This window comes from Neophocaena asiaeorientalis, unplaced genomic scaffold, assembly GCF_003031525.2.
Source record: "Neophocaena asiaeorientalis asiaeorientalis breed wild unplaced genomic scaffold, Neophocaena_asiaeorientalis_V1.1 scaffold534, whole genome shotgun sequence".
Taxonomy (NCBI): Eukaryota; Metazoa; Chordata; class Mammalia; order Artiodactyla; family Phocoenidae; genus Neophocaena; species Neophocaena asiaeorientalis.
Genome location: NW_020172826.1, coordinates 351,520 through 375,033, shown reverse-complemented (window position 1 = coordinate 375,033; position 23,514 = coordinate 351,520). Strand labels below are relative to the sequence as shown.

Genomic DNA, 23,514 nt, shown 5'->3' with positions numbered 1-23,514 from the left:
ATCATCTTCGGGCTTTCTTGGCCCCCCAGTACGTATATATTTCCACTTTCTGTATTAGCAAGTCAACCACTACCTTCAAACATCGTTAAAATATTGGTATTCAGATGGAGCAGGTGACACATATTAAAGAGGTAAATTGAAATATTCTTCGTGCATTTAGATAGACCATAGTGTAGCATATTTGCATCGGAAAAGAAACATTCTTACACAAAGAAGTTATCTTAATAGGGAGTAGAGATTTCTTTAAGGCTGCAAATCAGTAGTGAGACAGTGATTGAGAGGATTCTTTGAGGCCATTATTAACTGTTTCAGCAAATTTCTAAGTTAGCTTTATCTGGTATTCGCCGGACTCATGCATGTGGACTCAGGTAATAACTTTCTCAGTGTAGGAAATGAGATTAATGACTTCTTTTTTTTCCAAAGTGGAATTAACTATTGTATTTACATAGTGTTTTACCATTTGCAAAGTGTTTCCATGCATGATCTCACTTGATCCTTATACACACTTAGCTGGGGAAATATTAGCCTCATTTAATGAGCAGTCTGAAACACAAAAAGGGTATGTCATTTGCCTAAGCCCACACAACAGGTAGGACCAGGAATAGTATCCAGGTGTTTCGACTTCAAATCCAGTATGCTATTATTATCTGCCCAAGAACCGACCACTACCCCCAGCCTTCGTATAGAAACCCAGGCAAAAGCTTTGTTAAAGCAAAGAGTATAGTGTCTTAAGAATATTCCTTAATTAGCCCTTAAATTATTTTTGCTCCTTTACACTTCTCCCTAAGATTCGTAATTGCTTTCAGAGATCCCTAAGTTGATTCTCATATTCTCTACGGAGTATTTATGTCCTGTTTCTTGAGTAAAAGTGCTGTAAAGGCAGCAGCCTCTCATCTCCCTCTTTTTTAATATTTAGTCCAGTACCCGGTTCTGTGCAGTTTGTCTGGACAATTGCTCTTTGATATACCGCCCTCATGTTGGAAGCTGATTTCTTTAATGCACGTATGACATAGTTTCAATTATTTGCTTTTCTGTGTAAAATTCATTTGCTACGGATAACTTTCAAAAGTAATTCCATTAAGCATTTTATCCTTTTTGGGGGCTGCACGAACTATTTCCAGGAGAGGAGGGAAGAAAATGCCTGCCAGCAAATCTTCTACACCTCTCTTGTCGGTGCCACGTGGTGGAGCTCCTCCTGTCTGCTGACTCAGACGCGGTGCTGCTGAAGCCCAATGGCAGGGAACCAGGCAGAGTAGTTCATGCCCAGCCGCCACACGTTTTCCCAGTGTTAGCAGGGCCTGGGGACATGGCTCAGGTCATCCTAGATCTCATCAAATGACGATCTTTGAAACGTCTTATTCTGGAACGGTTTCAGACAAAGATCGAGAATACGTTCCTGTTGCTTGTCAAAGAGAAATAAGGAAAGAAAAGTTTGTTTCACCCGGTCATTTAGGAAGGGATTCAGTGGTGTGCTGTTTGATGTTTAACAACCAGTTTGGGGGGAAGTGGCAGTGACTTTTCATATTTGCCAATTTTCATGGTATAAATAATCCCACCCTGGCCAATTTCAAGCTACCAACATAATATTAACAGGTTCTCAAAATTTCTGAAAATTTAGCAGTCGGCTCAGGAGGGCTAGTAGGAGCCAACTCCAATCCAGTGCTGTAAGTAAACAGTAACCTAGGTTGCTCTTGGGAAAGGTTTGTAGATCAGGCATTCGGTATCTGCCTTGAGTTCATCAGCAAGTTTTCCCAAAAAGGATGCAAAATAAAATTCAAAAAGGAAATTTCCTATTCACAATAAATGCTACAAAATAGAGTTTATCTTTGAGTTTATATTGGTGGAAGTATCCTTTTTCACCGGCAGAGAATAGCTATTGTCGTTTTTGCTTCTATACTTTTCCACTGGCTGTAGGGCATTTCTCTGTTATAATATATGAACAGAACTGAGTTTTTATAGGGTCTTTACATTTTGCTTCCTCTTTTTATACCATTGAGACAAACATTTTCAAGGAAAGTTTGCTGTTCTAGTTTGACTTATTTGTGGGCTTTAAGATGAATCGAAATGTAGTAAATTACATAAAATCCTGTTTATGTAGCCTCCTTCATTTGTCACTCAGGTTTTATGCCTCAGTTTCAACTCATTTCAAGAATTTGGTTTCAAATCCCAAGCGAAAGTTTTTTTTTTCCTTGACTCATAAAAGTATATCCTATAAATGGTGATGTCTGCAGCATCATTTTCACTCCAGATAAACTCTAGTGTGTTGGGTTTTGTTGTTTTTCAGACAATATATTCTGGTGTGAGACGGAAAGATGGTTACCCATCAGGGAATGAGTTAACCATTAACTTGTAATGAATCTGAAAATGTGTATTAGGTGTTTTTAAAAGTAATCTCTGCTGACAAGTGGAAGAAGTTACATATAACCTGTGCTGTGCAACACACCATTTATTCAAAAGGCTCACTGACCTGTAAAAGATAGATATCATTTAGTAATTCGTTTCATGCTATAATATGAAATGTATAGTTTTATACTACTTGTCATATAAATATTTGGTTTTAAACTTACTGACTTGGCCCTCAGTATGAGATATTGGAATCCAATGTTTAATTTCCAGCTCTACCACTAAACTTTTCTGATTTTCAGTTTCTTTATCCGTAAGTTTCCTTTTCCATAAAAGGACCTTTCGTTAATAAATATGCCTTTTTTTGTTCATTTGTTTTAAGTCAAATTGGAGTATAATAGGGAAAGGTGTATTCTTACCTGTAGATTTTCAAGCTGTAAAGCAGAGCTGTCTGTTAGCAATATAATGTGAGTCCACAACTGCAAGTCATACATGTAATTTAAAGTTTTCTCGTAGCCCCATCAGAAAAGTAAAGAGAAACAGGTAAAATCAATTTTAGTAATAGCTTTGTTTAACACAGTATAACCAAAATGTTATTTCAACATGTAATCGATGTAAAGAATTACTGAGATATTTTACATTCTTTTTTCCACATTAACTGTGTGAAGTCCAGTGTGCGTTTCATACTTAACAGCACGTCTACATTTGGACTAGCCACATTTCAAGCCCTCAAAAGCTGGTGACCAGTGGCTACCATATGGGACAGCATGGCTCTGTGGAATAGCTTTAACGCGTATCTTACAGTATAAATATCACATGTACACATTCACAGAAAATGATTTGCTTTTCCTAGTAAGCTGTAGCTCTCAATTAGAGTGTTATTGTTAGTAGCTGAACCCCAAATAATTCGCATTTCTTTCTTTGATTTCTGAAAGACTCTTTAGCAAATAGTGTAGAAAAATGAGGGTCCCTCACAGACATAAATGTTACTTTTCACTTTTCAAAACACCCAGTTTTAAGCAGAGAATATTTTACACGTATGGCACTTACTAAAATCACAGACAGCTTGATGGGACAGAATTAGCACATAAGCCTTCTATTACTGTTCTGTAAATGCTTCACACCTGATCTTAAAACAGAAATCAATTTTATCTAAACTAAAATAAGGCACATGCTTTCCATAGTTACTTTAAGTGTGAAGGATCCCTTTCAGTATGAAAATACCAGGTTTAAGCCTGTTGGCCTTTGCTCCTGTGGAATTTTGTACCATCCGTTTGCAGCCCGAACATAAAAACAACTCATCCACTCTCCTGGGTAGCTGTGGGACCTCCTTGCCCTCTACCCCATGCAGGTTCCCCCCTTCCCCTCTCCCCGCCAAGGAGATCTGGGGTCATCCAGTTCTCGGACTGGACGTTCTGAGTGCCGTGGGGGAAATCTTCCAACCCTTTGCAACTGGATGATAGATAGATTCTGCTGTGGTGGCAGTAGGAAGACTTAACCTTCCCTTTGAATAACTATCCCTGGGCAGTGGGTGGAGAGAGTCTTTTTTAACCAGCCTGCGCTCAGACCAGCACCAGGAAACCTGACCGAGCCTATTCAGGATGGATGGCCGATGAGATTCAGAGAACTTCTGGGGATCCACTCACCCCGAAGCAGTACACTCCCTCTCTGGCTCTAGAGCTCCTGGAGTTGCCTCATTTCTGCCCTTTCCCGTTGGCCTGTTGTCGTTACACAGCCTTGTCACTGGGCTACGGAGGAAACTGTCCCTTGCTGCCTGTGCTCAGTGCTCTCTGGGGTAGACAAAGGCGGCCCCGGCCCTGACTTCTCACCCACCTTCACTGACTTGCTTGCCTTTCATTATTTCCCAATGACCCCCACAAATACTACTTTCAACATGCTAATTAAACTCCAGCTTATTAATAATAATAAAGCTTTATGATTTAGTGATTGCTAAAGCACTTGTCTCTTAGAATAGGGTAGCACTTTCTAATCTAGGGTCCATGGGCTACTCCGTACCCTGTCCTCCCCGGTACACACTGAAACCTCCCACCCCGGTCCGTTAATGTGTGGTTGTGTTTGTATATGAAAACACTTACACGCCGCTTTTCCTCAGATCACGATGTCTATGATCCAGAAAATGCTGCGAACCGTTGGCATCTTGTTCTACCCCATGTCCTTCCGCTGTAAAATCTTACATCTACCTATGCACCCCACAGAACCCCACGCTCCTACAGCCCGTAGCCCAGGCAGTCTCCTCTTGCTTAGAGTCTAGTGATCCTTCCTTTCACCTGTGCTTCACCCCTTTATTCAGCTTCTGAATTAGCCACTGTCTGGCCTCATCTCGTAATGTCTTACCAGTAACACAGTAAATCTCAAGCCTGTTTGTTTTGTTCTTTGGTTGGTTTGTTTATCTTGAATGATTCCAGTTCTTTCTCATAATTTTCAAAGAACAGCCTTTAGCATGAAAAATAAATGCAGCACTCAGAGGATTAGGGGTGTGGTGAAGGTGTTGTGAAATCAATCACATAATAGGATGTTGCAGCTTTACCTAATTATAAGTCATTTTCCCTTTGACTCTGCTCTTTTCTCAGCTTAACCCCAGTCTGTTGAGTTATAGACTCCAGTGACTGAAACGTGTGGGTCCCCTTTAGGCTCCCAGAATGAGTTATTCCCCTTGTTGCCATTCTTTTCAGCAGCTCACAGTGAACAGTTCATCTGTTTGGGATAGAACAGATCTGTATTTAATCCAGGTTCAAACATTGACAGGCTAACCTATGTGACATTGGGCAGCACTTAACCTTTCTGAGCCTCAGTTTGTTTCCTTAGTTGAAAATGAGGAAATAAATTTGATCACAAGTGTGTAAGTATCATTCATAGTTCCTAGAATAGAGTAAATATTCCGTGAATGTCCCTTCTCTTGTCTTTCTCACTCAAGCATCCAGGTTTTAACCTACAACTTTGATATATTTCCCTTCTACCATGTTTATTTCTTACAGCATTTAGTGCACTATTAGTGATTAATAAATGGTAAGACAGTTATATGGCTCTTTAGGGTCAGGTAATTAAGCCAAAAGCTTCAGGTCAGATAGACCCTTGTAATAAGAGAGTTGCACTTAAATATAAAATAATGATCTTTCTGAAAACTTTCTTAAAAGGCAGATAATTGGCCGAAATCTGATATGTTGGTTGTTAACGTTTTCTTCAAGATAAATCTATTTGGAGCCTCAGCCCTGTTTAGTGATTGCCCTTTTCCATTCTTTAAGCCATGACCCTGTAGTTGCCTTGGAACTTTCCTTGCACATAGCTCTCCCTGACTTCCCTGACGTTGGGAGGAGGGGAGGGGAAGATGTTTGAATCCTCTCTTATCCCTTCCCTTCTGAGCCGCGACTGCCGTCAACTCTGATGCGCGTGAGTTAACACGCTGTTGACGATGTAGTCCCTGGATTAAAAAGAGCGAAAAGGAGAGGAGGGAAACACAAAACTAAACCTCAGGACTTTGTAGTGTAGCCAGAAGAACTATAACACCAGATAAATAATGTTTGTAATGGTGCTTCATTTTTATCTGCTGAAGATTAATTGATGATAACATTTTGCAAACAGAGAAACACAGAGTGAAGGGGGTGATCTGTGTCTTAACAGGTGGCATCAGGTCTTGCAGCCTCCTGCGCTGATCAGAGCTGCCCCCCACTTCTGCTCTCTTACTCTCACTGTTGGCTTTAGGAAAGAGTGGTTATGGGGTAGGCCTGACATACCCCTGACACGGGGGGCCCTTGGAAAGCAGGTTTCTCCAGAGGTCATAGAAGAAGAAATCAGAGACTCAAAGCAAGAAACGTTTGATGCTCAGCGTAGGGGCTACTTGGCAAGGAATGTGAGTGCCCCCCCCTCCCCGCCCCGTGACAGGCAGCAGGGAAATGGGGGTCACCACAGGAAATGAATCCGACTAACAGCAAGAGAGAGCTGGCAGAGTCTGCAGACAGGAACTCAGCCCGGCCAACCCTTGTGATACCCTGAGCTAAGAAACAGGTCACACCGTGCCGGGATCCTGCCTACCGAAACTGAGGGACAGTACATTGTGATGGGTTAAGGCCGCGGATAAATTTGCGATAATTTTTCAGGCAGCAATAGAAAACACAAGGACCAATCCCTGTTTTTAATTTAAGGGTAGGAATTCTTTCTTGAGCAGAGCTGACTTCTTACTGTTGAAAGCCTCATTCAGACCTTTAGTCACAAGAAGTAGGTACTGATTGTCTCCACTTTACCGGGACCTATGCTAGACACTGGCGATGAGTTACCAAGACCTGATCTCTATCTAGGAAACAAATGCACAAACAAGTAGTAACAGTGCAGTGTGGTAAATGCATGGCGTCATGTCCTGGGGCTGCAAGCCTAGAGCCAGTGATGACTGGTGTACCTGAGGAAGTTGAAGAAGGCTTCTTAGCCCCAAAGGGTGCAAATCCTTATTCCCAGCTATTATGTGTCAAGAATTCCTTTGAAGAAAATAATTCACATTGAATGAATGAACACAAGTCTCTGGGGTTCTATACTGAGTTAAAAGAGTTGAAGGAGTGTAAAAAAAATTTAATGTTATTTAAAAGGATGTGGTATATATTACTTTTGATTGTTTGCTTTTCAAATTTCTCTTGATTTACAGATTTATGATACTCGCAAATAGGAAGGAAAAAATGATAACTTAGTACATCATGAAAGCGTTCTACCTTTGTAACGCATTAATCAATTTCTCTCTGAATTCAGCTTAACAAAAATAATACTTTCCACCTTATTGACTTGGATCATCGACAATCAACAACTATTTCTGTACCATTACTTTGCTACAGGCAGCAGTTTTCAAAGGGCTCCCTGAGATAGGGTGTGCACGAGGTCAAAACTCCTGTCGTGATAACGGCAACACGTTAGTTGTCTTCTCCACTGTGTGTTGGCCTTTGCATCACTGGTCCAAGAGCAACAGTGGGTAAAGCTGTGGGTGCCTTGGCACCAAGAGGTACTGATAGTCACTGAATTCTGCACCACAACACCCTCCCAGGGGAGCAGAAATGCCAGTGTCACTTAAAATATCCTTGAGGAAGCAGTAGAAAATTTTTGAATTTGATTAAATCTTGACTGCATAACTGACAGACAAACTGTGGTTCTTTGGACTCTGGTATTTGGCTGATACTTTCTCACAAATGAGTAAGGTGAGTCTCTCTCTTCAGTGAAAACACTTGATAGCATTTGTTGCCAGTGATAAAATTGGAGCTTTCGAGCAAAAATGAGAATTTTAGAAAACTTGTGAACCACTACTGTAGGCCTGATAACTTCCCAAATCCTTAAAGCTTTTCTGATGACATGAGTGATGACATGAATGAATGTGATCTTTATATTGTGTAACAAAATATGTCAACTCAGTGAAGGCTGTTTTCCGAATGGCCCAATGCAAAATGGTACATGGGTGAATTCAAAGTGCAAGACAGAGCAATCGATTTTAATGTAAGAGTAGGAAAAATATATTGATAAGCTTTTTGAGTCTACATGGCAGCAAGCGTTTCAGCTACCACTTGTAGAGTTTTGGTTTAGTATCAAAGAAGAAGGTCCACAATTATCTGAAAAAAATGATTAAAATAATCCTTCCCTTTTCAACAGCGTATTTGTGTGAGGTCAGATTTTCTTCCTATATTTCAACCAAAATAACATATCAAATTGGAGATTTGAATGTGAAAGCAGATAGGAGAATGCAGTTATCTTCCTATTAAACCAGTTGCAGAAGGGAGAGTCGGCGGGTAATTCATCTGAAAGAAAGCACAGTTCTAAATTCTAAAATGTACTGTGTCTTAGAGATGAGTGATTTGAACTTTGGGGAGCAGACTAATTCATTTATTGGCTCTCTTTCCCCTTTCCTCTTCCCTTTATCCATTCCACAGATATTTATTTATATGCCTGGCATTTATATGCCAGGACTTGATAGATATTTTATTTGCATTGTTCATTAATCCTCACCTTCATCCTGTGAGGTATTAGTCTACCCATTTTACATATGGGAAAACCGAGATTCTGAAAAATTAAGTGAGTTATACCTAAGCATAGCGGTTAACCGGTATTTGAATGTTTGAACACTCTGCCTCCAGTGCCCACCTACTCGAATATTAAACTGTATTATTACTCATCTCATCCACTTGGCAACCAGAGGCTGCTGGCACTGTCTGGTTTTGGTTCCTTGGGATACAAGCTGTGGACTTCAGAGTCTCTAACTTGGGTCCAAATCCTGTCTCTGCCGCTTAACATCCTGTGTGATCTTGTATAAACTGCTTACCCTCTCAGAACCTTGGCTTTCTTCTCTGTGTAACGTAAACTGTAACACCTAACTTAGGGGTGACTTTAGGTTTAAATGAGGAAACCTGTAGGAATCATCACCTTATAGAGAAGTGGGAACACGGAGGGCGCTTCACACCTTTTCATTTTATCAGCAATTCCATCAGTCTGTTTGGAGTCCTGCTGGTGACATCAGTCTTTTGCAAGCGGCCCGTTGTTCTGTCCAGACCCTTCACTACAGTTGAGCCCGGGGCAGGCCATGCTCAGCCGGCAGGGTGGTTTGGAGCAGCAGTGGAGAGAGCAGCTGAGTAGCGAGCAATGTGGGGCAGGACAGTCAGGGACGTGGGTGCCCAGTTGTGCCAGCACAAGTTCTCTCTCCTCTGATCATTACTTAGCTGTGTCCAAAAGGACTCATCCTTCTCATCTATAAATATAGAGATGATACCGCCCACCTCTGTGCATGGGATAGAGATATATCTCTGGCATGAGCCAGAGATATAAAGGCATGGCCATAATGATGGCACTTACTGGGTGTCCAATGCATATTAATTCCTTTCCCTACAACATGTTCCTTCCTCTCTTAGGGAAAATATTCCAGGTGTCCAGTAGAGACCATCCCTTTGCCTCCAGAGTTGGGCTCGTGGAATACTTGTCCTTTGCGAACCTTAGAGTTTTATCAGTTCCTGCTCGGGAAGTCTGCAAAGTCTGGGACCTCATCATTATCTGAAGAAAGCTGCTGCCTCTCAGCCGGTAGTCATCTGAGATTTGACAGCCGCATCAGATCTGAATCAGGTGTTTAGCTTTGGTGGATCTCAGGAAAGATTTCCAGTACCAAGTATTACTTTTGAGTTCTAGCGAATGCAAGAGTCACTGTATCCTATTTGGGCAAATTAAATCTGCTGCTCTTTGTGGGAAGGCTTGAGAAGCTCAGATTCTCAGAAGAGGACGGGAAGGCACGATATGAAATTACGCGGCTTCTACTTCACGAGCACCAGACTTATTAAGAGTTTAATAAAAAGTAAAATGCCACTATAACGATTTAGGCCAGATGAAATTCCTCATCTCGGTAAGTTGGTGGAGTGTCAAAATTCCCCTGGATTCGGCTATTACCAGGAGGACTATTGATAAAATGCACAGCCAGTTGAAATGGAACTCGGGACCTTTAGGCACAGCCAGATCCCGGCGCTGTGGGTTTAGTGGAGGTGTGGAGATGTGCACAGCGGGAACTAGCCAGCAGGCCGGCAGGTTTCCCCCCCCAGTTACTCCACTTACCAGCAGGCCCACGGCCTTAGCCAGGAGGGAGCTGAACCACGTTTTAGTCCTTCCCAGACCACATCCTCAGAGGCTGACGACATTCACGACAGCTCGAGTTATCGCCAGCGGTGAGTGGGTCGTTTCTGGGAATACTGCTTTGGGGCTGACTCTCCGGATCCCTAATTGGCACCCACTTCGTGTCCGCAGGAGGTGTGGGTCTTATTGGCCGTGATGCCGAAGAAGTCCTTACGTGCAGGGACCAGCCTGGGTGGCAGCCAAGCTAGCTTCCTTGGAATGTTTTCCAGTCCTGGAGAGAAAGGTGGCTGTTGAGTCTCCAGCTCTAACCACTTCTACTAAGGTGCCTCTTTGTCTGATGTGATTCCTGTGCGGGGTACAGAGACCACACGGGCATTTCGTGGATGTCACATACTGTCAGCTATGGCCCAGATGGTCAACTCGGTGTCCAGGATTTTATGAGCTGGGCTCTTCAGGGAGGCCGCATGGTCTACTGGTAATGAACGTGGCCTCTAGAGCCAGACTTCCTGCATTTGAACCGAGCTTTGCCACTTACTAGCTCTGGGTCCTCAGGAAAGTTACTTACCTTCTCTGTGCCTCAGCCTCCCCTTCTGGAAAAGGAGGATAATGATAGTGTCTGCCTCAAAGACACTTATAAAGTGCTTAGTACATAGGAAGTACTTGGCTAACTGTTAGTTGCTGTAATTATTATGTGCTTCGCGGGTAGGGTGGCCTGATGGTGGTTTTTCCAGTTTGGGAAAAGGTTGCGGGATTCCTCCTGAATGGCCACTTGTGGGTGCTGAGTGTAGGCAGGAGAGCTGTGTTCTCGAATCCACCCTTGATCTTTTCTACCCCTTTTCCAGTACCTGCTCTCTCCATCGTTTTCCTTTGCTCCCCTGCCTGCTCACCTGCCTGAGATGCCTAGCTGGAATCAGGAGATGAAGGTCTGTGGCCGGGCTCAGCTACTTGCTCCCGTAGGAGTGTAGACAAGTCACTGAACCTCTCTCTGAGCAGGCGTGGAGAATTTGGGACGACTTAAGGCTGCCAGGTGTCTTGTAAAGGTGGATAATTGTGCATGCTGTTTTCCTGAGATGATCAAGGAAAGGACACACGTTGAGAGTACCGGGTGGCTCTCCTCTGGAAGCTTAAGACCTACCTGACTGTACCTGTGAATGAAAAAGAATCGAAATGATTTTTGCCCTTCCTCCCTCCCTTACAGGGAGCTGTATGCTGGGAAAAGCACCAGAGCGGGAGTCAGGAGACTGGAGTCCCATTAGGTACAATACTAGGTGCACAGTTCCCAGCACAGAGTAGGAGCCAGAAAGATGGTATTTCTCTACTGCTTGGTTCCACTCTTAAGTGCGCCTGGGGGTCTCCATTCCCATTTTCTTCACAGTGGCCCTGTGTTAACTGGAGTTGTGTAGTGAGTAAGGTTGTCTTACTGTAAGTGTTGACAGTAGTCATGGCTTGATCACCCATTCCCTGGTGACCTCTGTTTTTCAGCTTCCTGTCTTAGAAAATAAGGATCTTGGACTAAATGAACTTTCGGTTTCTTACAGCTTTAATGTGATACGAAGGCATATGATTAGATATACACTACCTCTTCTATCACCTGGTTCCTCTTCTTCATAGCACTTGATGTCGTCTTTTCAGATTTTGCTTGGGGTTTTTGTTTTGTTTTTTACACATTTATTTATTTAGCCTCCAATACCCGCATCCCCATTTTCCAGGCCCCTAGGAAGGAAGCTGCGTGAGAACAGGGACCTTGTCTGTATTGGCCATCCGCACTAGAATAGTGTTTGGAACATTTTAGGTGCTTAGTGAATATACACATGTGCCCGCATATATACCTTTAACTAGGCATTATAATGTAGTTACGTAAGTTTGTCTATAGAAGCCAAGTAGTCGATTAGTTATTTCTCTCCTCACACACTCCCCTCCCCAATATACAGCACATTGTCATTTGGAGATGAGAAGACTAGAATTAAGAATGGTTATGTTGGGAGTTTGGGACTGACATGCACACACTGCTGTATTTAAAAGAGATAACCAACAAGGACCTACTGTAGAGCACAGGGAACTCTGCTCAATATTATGTAACAACCTAAGTGGGAAAAGAATTTGAAAAAGAATAGGTACATGTATATGTATAACTGAATCACTTGGCTGTACACCTGAAACCAACACATTGTTGATTCCAATATAAAATAAAAAGTTCAAAAAAAAGAGAAAAAACCCTAAGGTGGGCGATAAAAAAGAATGGTTATATTGTCTGTCTTAAAACTTAACGCAAAGTCGCAGTGCATGGCTTCTCGCCTTGTGTGTGCGTGTAGCATCAGAGGGCAGCAGCTCCTGATGTCAGAGGAAGCCCACTGTTCAGGGCTGAGGACACTCGACTGTGAGGGCGACATGCCGAGCATCCGTGGCGTCGGTTGGACCCTTTTGTATACGTAGCAGAGGTGACCAGCAGGAGTCAAGATATAAACCCTAGAACTGGGCTCGCTCATATTATTGAGATTTCATATCGCTTTTATTATTTGGCCACAAAAATAGACATAATCCTTGTTGGCTTTAGCACACCTACTAGTACTGCTTCCGCTATCCATCTTGCAAAATATAAGACAAGGCCAGAGCTTAAATGAAAATCCTCAGCTTCTTATCTCCTTCCCACAGGAAAGCAAATCTGTCTTGAAAGCCGTAAAATTAAGAGGAGAGCAAGGATAGCGATAATTTAACAAAAATTCATGGCACCGGATTCTGAGCTATATGACTGGAGGGATAGGTCAGACATCAAGAAGATGCTGCCTGCTAATGCAGGTCCCTTAAGGTGGTGCTCTGGAGATGAGAAAGGCATGCAAAATAAATACATATTTTTTTTCCCCCAGAAGATTTCTGCAATGCTTTTTTAACTACCCCAAGAAAATATCTAAGTAGATTGTTTGGCGATTATGCTTCTTAGGAAACTTCTGAAAAATGAAACTCAAAGCAGTTATTCTAAACTATATTTGAAAAATATTCATTTTAGCATTTGGGTGTTGCAATTTTTGCTGTATTTAAAAGGGTTTATAATAATAATATTCTCACACCCACCCACCTCCCACTTCCGCTAGCATTCTAAATATTTAAGAAGCATCCATTTAGCATTCTAAGTATTTAAGAAGCTCATTCTGTGTATTTGACAAGCTGCATCATTAACCCTTGAAAAGCACTGAAAGATTTTTTTTAACCTTTTACACATTTATATGCATAGATGTCTGCAGAAGTGTAGGGAGAAAAGCATGTGGCTTTGATAATGGTGCTCTATTTAATAAACGCCAAGGGCTCTATGAGCTACGCAAGTTCTGCCATTAGAGGGAAGCTGATAATTATAAAATAGGGGAAAGTCTAGTATGGATATTTATGTTATTGTCTAAAGAAGTGTGATTTTTTTTTTTCCCCCTTGCTTTTTTTTTTTTCATCAGTTTCTTTTGGGCGCAGGTTGTAATGATAGGGTGTAGAGAATCACTATTACTAACTGTAAAGAGAATTAAGTGTTACTAGGATGATCATTCCTAATTTTCCTGAGAGGATGGTTTTTCCTGTTGGAGCCACGTACCGTTTATACCTAATTTGTAAAAAAAAAAAAAAACATGAAATCATCAGCGTACAACGGCTGAGGGCCCATAACACACAAGTGTGTGTGTTATGGGCCCTCAGCCGTTCAGATATGTCCCTACATTTTAAGCAGTTTACACTGTGCAGTTTTCAGGCACTTACATTTTTAAAATATTTGTTGAAACAGATATTTGTTTCCGGAGAAAGTGATTTCGTGTACATTTTAGTCTGTAGTACAGCAACAGTCTCACTATTTCAAACTGGCTGTGGTGAAGGCATGTCTGAACTAGTGAATGAGAGAATAGTTACAACTCATTACAGTCTACTCCTCTTAAATTCACAGGTTACTTATTACGGTAGCGTTTCTAAATAGAGATCTTCCCGAGACTGCTTGAACGAGGAGATGAACTTAAAATCAGGAGTGTATTTTGCATGTATATAATTGTGTGGAGTTTACTCTCTTGGGGGGGTGGGTAGAGTTCCTTTTAAAACAATCCCCTGATTAGGTTAAACTGCCTGAATCTTGTTTATATTACTGATTTGCTTTGTAGGCACTTTCTCGGGGGCGGGGTCAACTTTAGCCAAGCAAAAGAATTCCAGATTTCAAATTGATGAGGTCCAGATAAATAACCTGAACCTCTAAAACGGGTTACTGTTTTAGAATTCCAAATTAAATAATAAAGTTTACTTTTAAACACATATAAGACATATAAAATATGTTAAAATATAAATGCTAACAAGTTAGAGTGTTCTGACAAGCCATATTTCACATTATGCGGTTAAGCTCAAGATGGGGAATTTGCTCTTATCAATTAAGACTTCTAGGAACTGAAGAACCTGAAGATGAACTGAGCAGCTCTAAAGCATAATGAATGATGGTCATGCTTGATTGACAAAACTATAAAACTATATGGTATAATGTGGTTCTTAAAGATGTACAACTCTAGAATTATGAAGTTTATAAACTAAGGTGATACCAATACAGCAGATTTATATATACTGGGTTGTTTTAAAAGTTGCCCTTCAAGTTGACAATATTTATTCATTTATGTATTCTTGGAACAATATTTATTGAGTGCCTTTTTTATGCCAAACATATATAATGAATAAAGAGTTTATAAAACATTCACAGCTTTTGCTCCAGTAGCTCTTTGCTGACTCTAACCTGAGGAGATAATCCAAAAGGGGAATGTAAATATGTATGTTTAGAAATTACGTCATATGGAATAATAGTGACCAACCTAAATCTCCAAAGGGGCCTTGGTTAAATAACTGGTTGTTTCTTGGTGGGATTATTCGTGTACTTGAGCACCGAACATGAGAAAATCCTGAAGATCTAAGTGAGTAGAGCAGATGATTCAGTTGTCCAGGTCTGGAGAGGAGGATTCTCGGGTTGTGCTGGTGCCCAGTGACTGCTGTTGTGTGACTTCTGCGGGGAGAGGAGACAGGAGCTGGGCGTCCATATTAACGGCTGTCCTTGTGGTTACTTTGCAGTCAAATAAAGTGCCCGTGGTGCAGCCATCCCACGCAGTCCATCCTCTCACCCCCCTCATCACTTACAGCGACGAGCACTTTTCTCCAGGATCACACCCGTCACACATCCCATCGGATGTCAGCTCCAAACAAGGTGAGAGCCCTGCCTCCCTCCCCAGGCCGCTTTGGATAAACAAGGAGCCTCATCTCATCAGTCTGAGTGACCTCACAAGGGCCTCCGCCCATGTCACTGGGTGGGTCATAATACAATTGTAGGAGAAGAATTTATTTCATAGCAATTTCTTTTTTTTTACATCTTTATTGGAGTATAATTGCTTTACATCTTTATTGGAGTATAATTGCTTTACAATGGTGTGTTAGTTTCTGCTTTATAACAAACTGAATCAGTTATACATATACATGTGTTCCCATATCTCTTCCCTCTTGCGTCTCCCTCCCTCCCACCATCCCTATCCCACCCCTCCAGGCGGTCACAAAGCACCGAGCTGATCTCCCTGTGCTATGCGGCTGCTTCCCACTAGCTATCTACCTTACGTTTGATAGTGTATATATGTCCATGCCTCTCTCTTGCTTTGACACAGCTCACCCTTCCCCATCCCCGTATCCTCAAGTCCATTCTCTAGTAGGTCTGTGTCTTTATTCCTGTCTTACCCCTAGGTTCTTCATGACATTTTTTTCTCTTAAATTCCAAATTTTCCCCTTAAATTCCAAATATATTCCATATATTTAAGGAAATTTCCTACAAATTTCCATAAATTCCATATATGTATATACCGTGTTAGCATACGGTATTTGTCTTTCTCTTTCTGACTTAATTCACTCTGTATGACAGACTCTAGGTCTATCCACCATATATATATATATTTACAGAATATATATATATATTCTGTAAATATATATTACAGAATATATTCTGTAAATACATATTATATATTCTGTAAATATATATTAAAATATATATTAAATATATATTTAAATTAAATATATATATTAAATATATATTCCATAATATAATTTCCAAATATATTCCATATATTTAAGGAAATTTCCTACAAATTTCCATAAATTCCATATATGTATATACCGTGTTAGCATACGGTATTTGTCTTTCTCTTTCTGACTTACTTCACTCTGTATGATAGACTCTAGGTCTATCCACCTCATTACAAATAGCTCAATTTCGTTTCTTTTTATGGCTGAGTAATATTCCATTGTATATATGTGCCACATGTAATAAGCATACAAGAATTTGTTGTTGGCTTCTTTTCTTTTCAGGATTAAAAAAAGAGAAAACAGAACAAAAATATTGAAGGGTCATTTCAAAGTGACAGCTCTGATGATCTATGATCACAGTGTAAACCAACATGTTATGAAAATATATTACAAATTCAGTCCTCAGTGCCCCCTGCCATATTTGTTTATTTTAGCATGTACTAGGTGTTGATGATAGTGTTAAAAAAAAAAAAAAAGGTAGAAAAGGGACAAAGTAGGAGATTGTTTTTTCCTCAAATGTTACCTTTTTGAGCCTTTTGTGATTTCTTTTGGTCTTTATATCCCTGTTGTGTTTTCTCCTCTCTTTGTTGTTTCCCAGCACCAATTTAGATATAAATATAATTAAAATACAAAACCATCTCTGTCTAAAGTCAAAGCAACGTGAGTCTTATTTTGCTTCTCTACATTATTACCAAGTTCTGCTTCCATATCATTTACAGAGAAACACACATCATAAGCGGTCTGAAAAATCAAGACGCCTGTTTTCTAACCTGATGGGTGTGGGTGTGGGTTCATACACACCCGACACAAAGCTTGGGTTCTCCAAGCCTTCTGGTCATGTCAGCTTAGAGCAGACTTTGAGGGGGAGTTTGTTCACAGGATAGCCCTTATTCTTCCCACGTACATACATCCTTGGACCTCAGTGGCTCTTTAGACATTCAAAATAAAGGGTCCTGTAAAACCACATGAAGGCAGAGAATGTATATAGGGGTCAAATGTGCCGCCTCCAGCACTTCACCCGTTTGTCCAGGCCTATCTTTGATCGATAGTGAACAACAAAATACAGTAAGTATGTAAAAAAAAAAGTGGAGTTCAGAGGCTGGGTGTTTTTCCCAGTGCTGTGAACACTTCTAGGTTAAATATGTATCATGTTCATTTCCCACCTTTATTAAAAAGACGACTCTTTGAGGACTTAGTTACCGTTGGACTTCGCTTGAGTGGAGCCCAGGTACCTTTACTTAGAGAAGGCAGAAATCATCAAGGCTGATGTTTCTGGGTTTGTCTCTGTTTTATTCCTCATTTCCAGTCCTTCCTCTCCTCTATTTCCTTTTGTCAAGGACCTCCAAAGAATAAGAAACATCAGAGACAGGTCTGTGAATATGTAGTGAGAAAGGGAATTAAAATAGGCATCTTAGGAAGAAGGCTGAGTTTGAGAGGGAAGCTCAAGAATATGACCTTGGCCATGGCCAAGGGGGACCATATGACGAATATGACCTTGGCCGTGGCCAAGGGGGACCATATGACCAATATGACCTTGGCCGTGGCCAAGGGGGACCATATGATGAATATGACCTTGGCCATGGCCAAGGGGGACCATGTGACCAATATGACCTTGGCCTCTGAGGACCATAAAGATGCGGATGACAGTTAAAGATAGATATAAAAGCCCCGAACAAGCTATTAGCAAAAATAATCCCACAGCATGTTTTATTTAGTTTTAAACTGTTTATTTACTTAACAATTACATAGTACTTACTATATCCCAGTCCCTGTTCTGAGCACTTTGAAACGGACTTGTTTAAAAGAATAACATGATAAAAATTTTTAAAGGAGTAACACATGATGGTTCAGAAGTTGTTCTTTCAGGAAGTCTAGGAGAGTTCAATTTTTTGTTTTGTTTTGGTTTATAAAAATATTTATTTATTTATTTATTTATTTTGGCTGCGCTGGGCTTTAGTTGTGGGATGCGTGCGGGATCTAGTTCCCCAACCAGGGATGGAACCTGGGCCCCCTGCATTGGCAGCGTGGAGTCTTACCCACTGGACCACCAGGGAAGTCCCTAGGAGAGTTCAGTTTTTTGAAACAGACAATTTTCTGACTAGCTACCAATTACAATTACACTTTCTCTTCTGTTTCCATATCTTACGGCTACCCTACCTTCTTTTACCTTGCTAATTGTAATTTATATCATTACTCCTCAAACTTTTTTTTTTTAAACAAACTTTTTAGAACTAGAGAAGGGACTAGTGGGCATGAACAGAAATTGTCTGCTTGCAGTTTCTTTGAAGTATTTTGTCCTAAAAATTCGTGTGATTTTTGCATTCTACTCCATACACAGTTTACATTTGTTTTAATATAAAAATCCTGTTTTTAATTACTTATTTTGTCCTGGACTTCATGTACCTCATCACCGTGTAGTTAGGGGGATATAAAACCTTGGTTTGAAAAGAACTAATTTTTAAAAAAGTACTAATTTACATGATTTTGAGTTCATATCATTATATTTGGGTACATTGATCGCCAAAAAATAAGTATAAGGGAAAAAAAAGTCTAAGCCTTACTGGATCTCTTGCATTTACTCTCTTTCCTCTCCTTCTGCCTGCCTTTTGGTTATATCACATACAGCTGGTTATAACATGGTGGTACTGAGTTGCTGATTTCAAAGTTCCTTGGGAAGCTGGCTAGCTTTATCCCCCCCCCAAATCCAAAAACAAGAATATCGTGTTCATCCTCTAACCCTAGATGGAATTATCCGATAAATATAAACTGCTTATCAGCAGAGCCCATTCTCATTTGTAGGAAAATAACTTTAGGTTAATTTCCTATTAGGAAGCGTATTAGGTTTTACGTTTCCCTCGGTGTGTGTTTCGGGATAGGGTGTGGGGTGCAGGTGTGTAGGTGTAGTTAGTTGTAGGAAAAGCAAGGGAAGCTAATACCTATCATTTTGTTCCACTCATTGTGTCTGATAAAAATGTTAAAAGGAAAGAGCTTTTAAGGAACACTGGGTTTATGTACCTGTTCATATGTTTGTATCCTTGTAAATAACAACAAACACTCGACATAGTGTTTATACTATATACCAGGCACTTCTCAGTATTATATACGAATGCATTTATTCCTCACAACAACACTTATTTCATTTTCATTCTGATTTTACAGAATAATAATTAAATAACTTCCTCAAGGACATATAGCTAGTGAGTGGCAGAATTACTGTATCCATGAAGTCTGATACCAGAATCATTTTAGCTGTGTTTATAAAAGTTATTTATAAAAGTTAAAAATTTTTAAGGATATACTGCGTAGAGCCTCCAGAATCTAGTTAAGTGTTCAATAAATACTCATTAAATGAATGATGTGAAATGTGTCTAAAGTAGCACAGGAGTTGGTAGAGAGGCACACACTTCTAGGAATCTTTGGAAACGGGATCTTAAAACAACAAGAAGCTATTTAGAAAACACAGATCCACCTTCTTCTACTCATGTAATGACCTAAGCCACATCGTGTATGTACGTGCAAAACGGTTATAGTGCTGACCCAGCATGGGGAATGGGTCCATTTATTTCACCTGTTCATTTGTTTAGTCGCTCAGAAGTATATTCAGAGCCTCCTCCGGAGACAGCCATAGTTTGATGCACAGATGGGGAAAACACGGTCTCTTTTTTCCAAGCAGTGTACAAGGCTCAGGCAGGAAACCATTTGTGTAACCTCACTAAAAGCAAAGTGAAGAATATCTTAAGTACCATGTTAAAAGTACAAATGAAAATGCTGTAAATTCAAAGAAGAAAGATTTCTCAGAGCAGTAAAAGTTAGAGAATGTTCCATGAGAGAGAGGTATCGGAAATATGAGTAGAATTTTAATAGGAAGAGTCAAATTAAATACCCAGCATAGGAACTAGCATGTAGCAGGTGCTAAGTAAATGGTAGTTCCCTCCTTTCTTCTTAAGCAGTGAAACCAAATCCAGCTAGTTTGTATTTTTTGTTCTGTCAGATTACTCCCACACAGAATCACTAGTTCAGCCTTCTCCGTGTACTCAGAACATGGACTAGAGTGGAGAGCAAGGTTTCGAGCTTGTCTGCTTAGAGACATGTGATTGAAAGCAGGCTACTTCCCTGCATCCCAGAGATAAGATCCCAGGACAAATCGCATTTTTTAGGTCCCACAAAGGGATTAAAGGAGACAATTCAGACAATTCCATCTCTAATTATGATTTTCAAGTTCAAATTTCCGCAACGTTTTCCAAGTTCTTCTGAGTTGGCCTGGTTTTTCTTTTCAAAACTGAGCAGCCCCCCTGCAGAACCTGAGGCTTGGAGAGGTATCAGAGTGTCAGAGTGAGGGAGGCAGCGAGTTGGAGAAACTTCCCTGTGATTCTGATACGTCAAGAATCACCACTGTAGGCACCCCTGCTGCCCCTACCTCCCCAGACCCAAGAAAAAAATCCCAGAGTATGAAATTTGGGGTCTACTGTGACCAAAAGAAGCAGTATTTCTCGCTTTAAAAAAAAAGGGAGATTTGATGGTAACTCTGCTAAGGTGAACTTCCAGCTTCCAAAAAGCAGCTGCCAGTGGTTCTGCTTCAGTGGGAGAGAGTGGATCCGCAGAATGCCCTAGGTCCCATTGTATGCAGTGCTTTTGGTGAATTGATGATATAAAGGAATTAAAAGAATACTCATTAAATTTGAAAGTGATAAGAGATCAAAAAAGGAGATTTTAGACTATTCTTTTAAAAACAGTAAAACCTCAGATGATCTCCTGTAAACTCTCTGTTAAGTGAAAGATTAAAGACCTTTCTCTGAGAGTTGAGAAATAGTTTGTCCTAACTTCAAAGTCAAATTAACATCCACTTTGAAGGCAACACTTCTTAAGCCATTCCCATATGGTCAAGGCCTTCAGTATCTTTTAAGATCCAAATGAAATTCATAAACATTTTAAATAGTAAAAAAAAAAAGCAGCATACTTAAAGGGCATCTTCTGTATACTCACCTAATTTGCATACCGGCTAATATAATTACAGCCACTGAATGCATATGCTGGGTGTTAAACCTGGGAATGTGTCTTTGCACATGGTAATGGCCTTTTAAAGCCAGATTAGCTATGTAAAGAAACTCATGTGGCTCTTTTCTGTTCGGAAGCACTTTCCCCCAAATCTAAATCTAAGTTTTTATTTTGCATTTTTATGTGTGCGTCTTAGCCCTTCTTTTCTGTACCCAAGGTAAGAGATATAAACAAAGAGGTGTCATCTGGGACTAGGATTAGGTACAATGGCTCACGGGCCCAGCCGCTCCGGGGCATGTGGGATCCTCCCTGACCTGACTGGGGCACGAACACGTGTCCCCTGCATCGGCAGGCGGACTCTCAACCACTGCGCCACCAGGGAAGCCCCTTCAGGTGGTTTTTACAGTTATAGGGCAGTGTGCTCCAGGGAGTGCGAGCTCAAGAAACAATTTGGTGGCACTCTCATTTTCTGTGGAATACAACTAATCCAGAACAGCTTGACCTTGGAGCCCAGAGGACTCAACTTGATGAAGAGCTTAGCTGGAGCTGAAGTGGCAGAGACCAAATGAATCATATCAAGTATGACCATTATGGGGCTGAAGATGATTTCTAATTAATCTTTGATTCTCTGAGGTATCACATTTCCCAAATCTATGTGTCCATAAGGGAGCCAGTGAAAATCTGAAAGTAGCAATTTACCTAATCCTTGAACACCATGGCAGGCCTTCTACTTATGAAGGGCTGTCATTTTCCATTCTACACAAAAACAATTGTCTACCATTCTCCTGACCAAAGTGATATTATAATGAGGGCAAACTAAATAATTTTAAAGTCTTATTTTGATGCCTGTTTTACTAGCAGCATATTTACTCTTTCAAAGGAACTCCTCAAGATGTACTACCTTAATGCCTGTTTTCTCAGATGCCGAAATCTTGAGAAAAGCTAACAAACTGACTTCTGTTAAATGGATCTGAAAAATAAATACTGTTTCATTCTAGAGCTTAAGTATTAATGACATCACGCATTTGCTTGCCTTTCTATTTCTCTTAAAGTCGAATGTCCTATGAATCTGAAAACTCTACCTCTCTGTTGTTCTTTTTAATAGGCATGTCCAGACATCCTCCAGCTCCCGAGATCCCTACCTTCTATCCCCTGTCTCCGGGTGGTGTTGGACAGATTACCCCACCTCTTGGCTGGTAAGATCCTTCCTGCAACATTTAGCCAGGCGTTTGAACACGTGTTCTTCTACTTCCCATTCATGGAAATTAGCTTTATGAATGATAACACTGGAGTTGAAGAAGCTTCACATCAACAAGCAAGGTGCTAACTTTATTTCATTTCAATTTAAAAGATTAAAAAACATACAGACTTTGAAATGGATTGAATGCGTTTGCTAATATGTGTAGAAAATGGCTGTGTAGCATTTGCTTTGAAGCTTATAGTTTTATGGATTCAATTTGTGGCTTTGGGCATTTGCTATGCCTGTACAAAGTGTTTAGTGTGGATTTTTCTTTTCTAGTTCTTTATGAACAACTTGTATTTTTGAAACATAACCTTAGATGTATTGAATATCGATCTTTGCTTATAAATGGGCAAGTGAGATAAATGACAGATAACTAGGGAGAAATGCAAGTGCAAAAGCATCTTTTGAATTTTAATAAAATAAGCACCAGTTTGAGTTCAGAGGCGTGAAAAACTGATGTTTGGACTTCTCTTTGCAGAATCCAAATGCTCTCTATTTTGTTATTTCTGAAAAATCCGTAACATTCCTTTCAAATTTTTTTAATTGTAAAGGTAAAGGAAAAGAAATGTATTTAGGGAAGAAAGAATCACTGCATGTGATGTAGCCTATTTTTGTCATTTTATTGTTAGCGTGCAGCTTTCCCTGTTCCCACTTCCCTTCCTCTCCTCTCCCCACCGCTCACTCCATGGACAGAGCGCTGCAACTTCAGCAGATATTTTCTCTCCTTTCTTCATCTGGCTCTCAGTCCCCACAGCTCCCATGTCAAGGCCCCAGTTTCCCTCCCTTGACATCCTTAGATTATCTCTTCTTATAAGGAGGCTCATCCTGCCATGGAAATTCCAGCTTTCCCTCTTCTCTGTGCATTAAATCCCTCAGTCAATAACTCTGTCTGCATTTAATTGATTACGCAGATATTTTCAAAGCTACATCAGTTATTCTCTCTGAACTTAGCTACTCAGGGGCAATAATCCTGGGCCGAGTTGCATCAGTGGCATCTGGAAATAAAGACCGTGTAAATGCAAAGTGTGAGATGTAGGAAAAGCAGAGGGAGAGATGGAATTCTCAGAGGAGAGAGAAAATAACTCCGATGAATCGATCTTTTATTTCTTCCCTGTAGCATGGATATATAAGGGGGGGGGAGTGCAGTGTTTTAAAAACTCGGTTCATTTCTATGTAAATATAAACTTTTATTTCCTTCTTTCTTCCCTTCCCTGAAATGCTCAAAGATTCTGATAAAGAATCTACTAACCTAAAAGGAGTATCTCACCATTCTCAGGTTC

At 40.6% G+C, this 23,514-nt stretch overlaps 1 protein-coding gene across 9 annotated transcripts in view; it reads left to right on the top strand.

The window, feature by feature from the left end:
• Positions 1 to 23,514, top strand: part of LEF1 (lymphoid enhancer binding factor 1) — a 117,827-nt gene that overhangs the window by 63,000 nt on the left and 31,313 nt on the right. For all 9 annotated transcript variants that reach the window (XM_024741908.1, XM_024741904.1, XM_024741907.1 and 6 more), the window contains exons 4-5: positions 15,004 to 15,136; positions 22,097 to 22,187. In XM_024741908.1, the coding sequence (XP_024597676.1) occupies positions 15,004 to 15,136; positions 22,097 to 22,187 (224 nt within the window). The remainder of the gene's footprint in view (positions 1 to 15,003; positions 15,137 to 22,096; positions 22,188 to 23,514) is intronic.